Source organism: Oncorhynchus tshawytscha, linkage group LG09 (assembly GCF_018296145.1).
Source record: "Oncorhynchus tshawytscha isolate Ot180627B linkage group LG09, Otsh_v2.0, whole genome shotgun sequence".
Classification (NCBI taxonomy): domain Eukaryota; kingdom Metazoa; phylum Chordata; class Actinopteri; order Salmoniformes; family Salmonidae; genus Oncorhynchus; species Oncorhynchus tshawytscha.
Genome location: NC_056437.1, coordinates 53503046 through 53512060, shown reverse-complemented (window position 1 = coordinate 53512060; position 9015 = coordinate 53503046). Strand labels below are relative to the sequence as shown.

At 40.5% G+C, this 9015-nt stretch overlaps 1 protein-coding gene across 1 annotated transcript; it reads left to right on the top strand.

Annotated features, from left to right (window-relative positions):
* The first annotated feature begins 2604 nt into the window (after positions 1-2604).
* LOC112258125 (protein sprouty homolog 4-like) lies at positions 2605-7668 on the top strand. The gene is made up of 2 exons (XM_024432258.2): positions 2605-2781; positions 4829-7668. Exon 2 carries the CDS (start codon positions 4861-4863, stop codon positions 5815-5817), a length of 957 nt encoding a protein of 318 aa, XP_024288026.1. The 5' UTR covers positions 2605-2781; positions 4829-4860; the 3' UTR covers positions 5818-7668.
* Positions 7669-9015: the final 1347 nt, after the last annotated feature.

Here is a 9015-nt window from a genome sequence, read left to right as displayed (position 1 = left end):
ATCCCAAAACATAGAAAAAGTAACATAGACAACCCACCCAACTCACGCCCTGACCATACTAAAACAAAGACATAATAAAAGAACTAAGGTCAGAACGTGACAAATAGTTTATTCTGTACAACAGAATGGAGGTACCAAGAGGATGTGGGAGTGACCATAAAGATGATCACACTGACAAAGCAATCTGCAATTCAACAGGCACCCATGCATGCAAGCTACATAGTTGCAAAGATAGAGAGGTAACACCATATTTGGATAGATCATCTGTAGATGCTCTACAGACTATCTACAGTCTATCCGTAATATTTCAACTAACTATCTACTAATCCTAACCTTAACCCTTTATCCTAACTCTAAACGTAACCCTAGCCCTAACCATAACCCTTACCCTAAACATTATTCTAAACCTAACCCTAACCGTAACTTTAGCGAGCAATTGCATCTACAGATGGAAAATCCTAACTATTCAAAGTGAGACCGAGAAAGAAAGAGAGAGCACAGTAGGTGCCACCAGGCAGGAAGAGAATTCCATAGCCATGTGTGATAGTGCCTGCTACCCAAAAACACAATTGGAGCTGTGAAAGACCATCATTTCCCAAGTGACATCCTGGTTCCAATGTGTGGTCATTAGCACTGAATAGAAATGATTACAGACTGGGCAGGAGATGTGTCTATGTGTATTCACAGCTCTTTTTATGTGACCTTTATTTAACTAGGTGAGTCAGTTAAGAACAAATTCTTATTTTCAATGACGGCCTAGGAACAGTGGGTTAACTGCCTTGTTCCGGGGCAGAAGAACAGAAGTTTTTACATTGTCAGCTCGGGGATTCGATCTTGCAACCTTTCGGTTACTAGTCCAACGCTCTAACCACTAGGCTACCTGCCACCTGCCACCTTACAGAAGATGTTACTTTTTTCTTTCTTTATTTAACCTTTATTTAACCAGGCAAGTCAGGTAAGAAAAAAATCGTATTTACAATGATGGCCTACCCAGGCCAAACCCTAACCCGGATTACACTGGGTCAATTGTGCCCCGCCCTAACTGCTGCTCTATAACATAACCTTTTATTCACATAAACTGATATAAAATAGCGTATCTCACAAAATGATGAATCTTAGTGATTGCCCAATTTCTGCATGGTCTCAGATGAATGAAATAAATTCAAACCATTGCCTACTTATTTTCCCTTGAGCAAGCACTCACAAACAATTACAATTTGGCAGTTTAAATGATGGTTAGGTTGGTTAGGATGTCATGAAAATCTGTGCTAATGTAGTGGACTATTAACCTTTGACACAGCATTACAGGCACAAGCTGGAAGCTGCTATCCGTGGGGGAAGGGCAGACAGTGGGGTGTTAAAAAGGACATTCACACTCATTTCCTTCTTGTGGTTTCAGTACAAATCAACAACATCCTGTTCTTTTGTGAATCCTGCCTTCCCTCATGCTGTTTGCGTTTCACAGTTTGGCGTCATAAACTGGCCTTTTACTGCGCAAGGACTCGACTCAAACTGCAACTGCACTTAAATGGAGAAATCAAAATGACCTTATTCGTACATGTAAATAAATATAAACACAAGAACTAGCCTAAGCAAAAGCAATCTAAAAATGTCGTTGTTCTGCCCTTTGAATTGTGATCCACAATGTAGCCTACATGTAGGCCTACTAAAGTGAGTGATATAATACGATATAGTAGCCGATTTTCCACAATCTATGTTGAGCAAACATTAATTTAGAGGTTTTAAATTTGGTGCCAAGCTTTGATCGAACAAAGCTCTCCTGCATAGAATTTTATTCCCAGTTTACGCAGCTCTCCATATGCTAATGTTTGTGTGTTTTCTGGAGAACATATTTAGATACATTAGTGTGGAATGTGGATACATTTTCTATAGCCTACTCTACAATAACGATAAAATAAACGTAACCTTCTTTACACTACAATAGTGTGCCACATAATGACAAGTCCCACTGGACACAGACGTCTGTTAAATGTCTAGCTTTGATTGATATTTGGATGAGTTGTCAACTAACGTGAATTCAACCACAAATGTCACCCAGTCATTGGATTTATGTTAAAAGGAAGGTGAAAAAAGACAAAAAATCCATTAAGTTTTTATTTCATTTTTTACAAATCAATCAGTTTTCCACGTTGATTAAACTTCATATTGAATTATTTGGTTGAAATGACATCAAATATTTATTTTCCTAATGTTATTTCCCATTACACAATTCAAAATGGTCACAATGGCCCTAACATGAGGTTAAATATTCGTAAATTAGCATTCCTTTTCAGGTCGAAGGCCCATTGGGAAACAGGAATGAGTGAATGCATACATAACTAGGTAGCATGGTGTGTGAGACTCATAGCTGCCTCATTCATTTAATTCTCTATGACATTGCCCTTGTGACGAAAAGCTCCCAATTCTTCCATTCACGAAATCTTGGTATTACGCTTGCGCAATGAAATTCGGAGTCCTCCCATTCATAAAAATGTAACCCCTGCATTTGAGCCCTGAGTCGTTCTGCCCTCCCATTCACAAAAAAAATCGGTCAATGCATCTGCGCAGTTTGTTCTTTACCCTCCCATTCATAAAAACCCATTTCCCCATGTAGTTGCAACATCGTATCAAAAAGCCCGTGTCCTAACCGCAGTACGTATCGAGTGGATAGTGTTTAATAATTTTTCGCCTTGGTCTTTTTTCTTTACTTGGGAGTAATATATTTGGAATATACATGCAGTCGTCAAGCTCAACAGAGAAATGCGCTGCTAGTCTGGAAAAGTAAGTTATTCTCTCGGATGTATGACGTTTTCGACATAGGCTAGGCGGGTATGGGTATCCCATCACGTTTTGGTTGAACAAATTAGAATACTGTTGTGTTACCTTCCGTTTTGTGGTTTATGTGTGTGCGCTGAAAAAAGCTTGTTCTTTTGCAACAAGCTGTTCCCGTATTTACACTTTGTCAATATTTAACCATGGACCCTACAAGGTTGTGGGCGAGAGATGAATGATAATACGAATAATCGTTCATTATTATAGGCTAGGTTGTAAACCGTTTATACACATCTAAGAAATTATGTTGTGTTTAAAAACAAACCGTCTAAGGTATACGTAACGGACTGCTCACCATTCGCATTATTGAGGATCTTTGCGTGACGCTTCTCTGCAGCGTTTCAGCTGGCACATCATATGCATATGTCAGGTGGTTGTGTCATCTATTCCTTTAAATAACTCAACGTTTTAAAAGAAACCGTTTGTCCAATAAAATGAAGCAGTGTTTTGGTCTAAACTGCCACCCTCCTTTTATAAACCAATAGCGACTTGCGCGTAAAAAAAGCCTATGTTCTGTATGCGATTTGGCTATTATTGTGAATTAACGTTACTTGTCGAATGAAATGATATCATCGTGTCTCGATAAATATTTAATCCGATTTTACATTTATTTAATATTTCTAGCGACTGTGGTGCCGCGTCGCCTCCGATTACAATCACTCATATTCACCCGCATTGAGGGGAGGGGGACACTTCTGTGGATTCACTAGGGTCCTACGTTTGATCAGGAGCATTTGTCCCCCTGCCAGCAATGTCGCAACAGGTTTGTTCAGTTGTTCAGGTTTGTTCTTCATAAACTGGTTTTGGCAGATCTGAGAGACACAGCATTATAGTCACAATTAGGCTATATTCAGGTTCTGTGAGTATTTCTCTGGCAAATGATCTGACAATCACATAATTATTTCAATGAAATAATCTACTGAGAGATGTATTGGTCAACACTATATGAAATATTATAAAGTTGATAGAATTGCCTTATACATGCTATTTTCTCTACATAGAGTAGGCTATCATTCTTGACATGATTTTCAAACAACTCTTTAATTACTTCATGCTTAATTCATTCCTACTTCCTTGTAGTGGCTACTATAGAGTAACTGCTGAGTAGCAACTGTTGTGTCCTGTAGATCTATTTGGAAGTTAAATAGTTGTAGTTATTGTCTAGTCTACTTACTCATTCTAGTTTTCTAGTTTCTGCATACTGGCTCGTAGTCATATGGAACTGTAGTCTGCATGCGCCAAAAGAGATCATCTCCAAACACCAGTGTCTGCCTTTTGTGAAGATCAGATGGGTACATTTGTTATTTGTTTTTACTACCATGAATACTTGTTTGTTTTTTAACTGCACACATTGTCTAGCCCTGTGAAATACCCTAGTCCTACTTCATGCAATCAGTACATTAAGAATAACTTACAACGTTTAAGGAAAAATGAACACAGATCAAATGCAATAAAATCAACATTGCGTATGGATTTATGTCTTCTCACCAATCATATTTTTAAAAAAGCAATATCTATTGAATCTATGACTGGTCCTTTGGTGAATGTATTTATAGCACTTAAAGTCATGTGTTAGTCTCAATCTGGCCCATGGGGCCCCTCTTGGTCTAATTTGGCCTAGGTTGTAATTATTTTTGCATACAAGTCTTCCAATTAATATTGGCCTTGTGGTATTATTGTCTCATGAGAAAGTGTGCAATGTGAATTGAGTAAATGACATATTAATGTTGATTGTATTGCATTCGAAAACAATGTATTATTAGAATTAATTTGAAATGGCGTGCTTGTGAATATTAGTTAGAAACCGATACAGGACGTTCTCTGAATGTAACTTTCATCAGTACCATCTACTGCTATGAGTCATTGTTGAGAATATAGATTTTATGCTGACTCATATCTTGTACAACCACCGACTGAGAGCCTCGTGTTAGATATGGGTTTGTGTAAGTAGGGTAGCCATTCCAGGAGGCTGACTGTCATCTCTATGTTTCCGCAGGACTGCTAGACGTTGAGCTCTCTGTTTGCTGTATGAGGGACACAACTGCACAGATGGAGTCAAGGGTTCCCCACCACATCCCTGGAGTGTCTTCCTCCATTATATCCCAGCCGTTGCTGGACAGTAGTGTCCCCTATGGAAGGCTACAGCACCCGCTCACCATCTTCCCCATCGACCAGATGAAGTCCTCTCACATGGAGAACGACTATATTGACAGTCCTGCTGTGGTCTCCCAGCAACCCTCCAGCCAGAAGGTTGCCAAAAGGGGGCCCCACGAGCCACTGCTAGGGCCCCCCCAGCTGGCGCGCTGCGACCCCAACGACGCCACCACACACCCCTGGATCTCCTTCAGCGGGCGGCCCAGCTCCATCAGCAGTAGCAGCAGCACCTCGTCAGACCAGAGGCTGCTGGACCACGCAGCCCCTACCCCCGTGGTGGACCACAGGTCCACAGTAGTCACCACCAGGACCCCCTGTTGCGAGCCCAAGGTGCTCACCTCCAAGCCTCTGGACCCAAAGGCTGCTGCCCAGGGGGCCATGGCGGTGGACAAGAAGCACATGCTGCTGTGTGAGACATGTGGTAAGTGCCGCTGCACAGAGTGCACCCTGCCCCGAACCCTGCCTTCCTGCTGGGTGTGCAACCAGGAGTGCCTGTGCTCGGTGCAGAGCCTGGTGGACTCGGCCACCTGCATGTGCCTGGTCAAGGGCATTTTCTACCATTGCACCGAGGATGAGGACGACGAGGGCTCTTGCGCCGACCGCCCATGCTCCTGCCAACAGTCCAACTGCTGCGCACGCTGGTCCTTCATGACGGCCATGTCCCTGGTGCTGCCCTGTATGATGTGCTACCTGCCCGCCATGGGCTGTGTCAAACTGTCGCAGAAGTGCTACGATAAAACCAGCCGCCCGGGCTGCCGCTGCAAGAACTCCCAGCAGGCCTGTAAGAGTATGGAGGCCAAGGCTGGAGGCCAGGGGAAACAGTCCTCATGATACTAACTGGCTGTTGCCTTATCAATACCCTTTGGATAGACCAAGCCCCCCACTTTCCAAAAACTATGGTACTTACAGAAGGGTTCACACCTGTCCTTTTCCATTCTAGTGATGTTATGCCACACAAGTTCAAATCGGTCTGTCTGCTAGATCTGTTGGCCTAGACAACTGCTTGCCTCAGAACCCATCCTTATGAGTGTAATAGACTGGTGGATTTTGTTTTTATAAAATGGCCGAAGGCACAAGTCATACTCCTCTACTATACGGCTCTGAATTTATAGTTTCATGATAAGCTAGCTACTCCATGACAAATTGGACACCAGTTGTTTTTCCCCTAACATAAAGATATATGTTTGAGAAAATAAGCCTGTTCCAAAGCAGTTTCCCTCTATTTTTTTTTTGTTGCAAACTGTTGGTTTTCCTTTTTGGTAGTTTAGGATACTTCAAGTGAAACTACCACCCACTCTCCCCTATATATGAACATTCTTTAGGTTTCAGTCCCACACAAGCTTTCCTGTTGCTAGCTTGATGTTGAGCTCTTTAGGTCAAGGTTACAAAGTGAGAGGTAGTCATGTGGCTTTGGAGCGATAGTTTGTTTTTTATATTCTTGTTTGTGTGCTCATACGATATGTAAGGTCATGCCACAAGTGAGTGAAAAACTGTGTTTAGGATAGCCTGACTTGATCACTTTCTATTTCCTTAAGGGGAAACGTAATATGGATTTTAACCTAGCTTTTACCAATCACTTCAGAAATGGCATGTCATGCACTGCATGATGTAACTTAGTGCTTAACCCCAGTGCTAGATGTGGATGTGTTGTAGAAAAACCTCCTCAGGGATTGTTCCTCATCCGTAGAATTTGGTCTAGCACGTAAGAACTGCTTGAAAGCCCAGTCGACTTCACTTTGCACAAGGGGCAAAGAACCATTTAAAAAGGGCAAAAGGGCAATTGTGAATTATTTAGGAAGAGTGAGAGGAAATGGCTGGAAAAATAGCATTTTCAGGAAGAGGGAGAAGGTTGAGCGAAGTTGTAGCGTATCTAGCCAGCCTTAGTTAAATGCAATCGGCCACTTGCACAACCTTTTTAGATGAAGCAAACCTCTTATGATGGACTAAAGCACAGTATTAAGTATATAAAGGCTTAATGTATTTTGCATTACTCTGTGAACTACTTTGAGTCCACATTGTATACCCCCACTACTCAAAAAAAGTTGAGTTTGTCTTATGTTAGAAATATTCTTTACCTTTTTATTTTCTCAATCTATTTTTTTGTGTCTTGCATGGAGTTCCAATGAGTTTGCCAAAAGGAGTTTAGTATAGCTTGTTTAGCTGTCTAAGGGATCATATGTGTTATGCACTTTCCAAATGGTCGGAAGGCAATTGTTCTTAAAGGTACAGTGTCCTTTTTGCAGTTTGCTTCAGTTTGGCATAATTCTGTCACGTTTGTTCTAAGGTCCCCTAATAACATTGGGACCTGTCACCTTCTCATGTTTGTACTTGTCTTGTTGCACAAAGCAGAAAACATACAGGAAAAAACACTGTTCTTAGTCTTGAATGTATAAGGCAATATTACTTTCAAACGTTTGCAATTCAATCCAAGGAAAAGGTGCCAAAATTGGGAATGATTATGTGGCTGGCAAAGCCAGGGAAACAAATTGCAAATGTGTTGACAATATGTTATAGAAATAGACCTATGCAGGTGACATGCTGTTGTAAATAGTTTCAAGACACGTGTTCTTTAGAAGAGTTTTAAATGTCCTCGAAAAATTGCATGGTACATTATAACTACAATTCAGTACAAAATATATAGAGATATGTAGATATATATTTTGGGGGTAAAGTTGAGGTTGAGGGGAAGTGGGGGGGGGGGAGACATATTTCTATCATAAGCACTTGACTTAGAAAAGTGTGCCCTGCAATAAAATACCTCTGTTTATGCTATTCATGCCTCATTAGCAGGAGAGAGGCGAAGCTAATTCCCAGTCCCCCAGTGCCCCTGAAACTGTGGACTCATTGAATCCACTGAAGGAATACAATTTCGGCCTATCCGGATCAACCCATTTGGTCCTTTTTGTGCCCGGTGTCACAACTTTTTTTCTTTTTTTTTTCCCTTCCCAAGTTGTCCGACAAATACCCTTGCCTTGATTGACAAATACAGCTGCTGTGCATAAATTGTTAAAACCACCGGTAGGGAAAGAGAACTCTCTCAAGCTACATTCCATCTTGTTTAATAGTGGTCGTCTTTTGCTTTTCTGCTTATTTTTTTTATGTCTGTCTCTCACTGTGGCTAGGGTAAAACCCTTAGCTCCAAACCGCGTTAGCTTTATGTTTATGCCATGTGTTTGCTGGCCTGTTAAGGTATTGAATGATGACCAACCATGACAACTCAATGATTAAACTTTTTTTCTATTAGAATGCTGTGACTTAAACTTCATTTTGTGGTTCACTGTGGCCACTAGAATTTTCTTCAACTCAATCAAAATAACCTTTTAAACGGCTGGCTTCTGCTATTCAATTTCTTTGCCTTTGCCATGTCAATGTTGATTGAAAAAGAGCTTTTGTTTTGTTAAAATATAACAAAAAGAAAAATTCTCACATATAACATTTTCCCTTTTATAGATATATTTATTTTGAAGTTCTATTTTATATAGTATTTATTTAGATGCCAACTTTTGTTTGAAGAAAGCTTATGTCGAAACGGAATGTACATTGACATTGGAAATATATATTGTTAAATATAAACAAGTTGTGGTGTCTGTTTTTGTCTCTTGTTACTGATCTTCATCTACTTGAATCATACACAAACTGAACTCTTAGACAGACCGGAACCATATCAGTACATGCTGATGGCCTTCTGCCATGTCTTTCCAAGATGCGCATGGTTAGAGGAAGATGTTTTAAAGCTACAAAGGAGTTCAGTTTCCATAGTAAGACTTAGTTTGTCATTTTGTTGATTTGGAGCTGGAGAGTTATGGTTGAAAGCTACGGAATAAAAACGTAGGTCGGAAAAAGGCTGTTTCCTGCTCATTCTCAGAGGACCAAATTAAAACCGTTAATAATTTTAAATCAAAACATTTAGTGGTAGTCACTGTTTCATTTGAATGTTTCCACTTTCTGAATTTCCTTCCTCTTAGTTTAAATTGTATTATTCTTGTATAAAAGAGCGGTAAGCCACACTCCAATTCAAGCCAGAAAAAG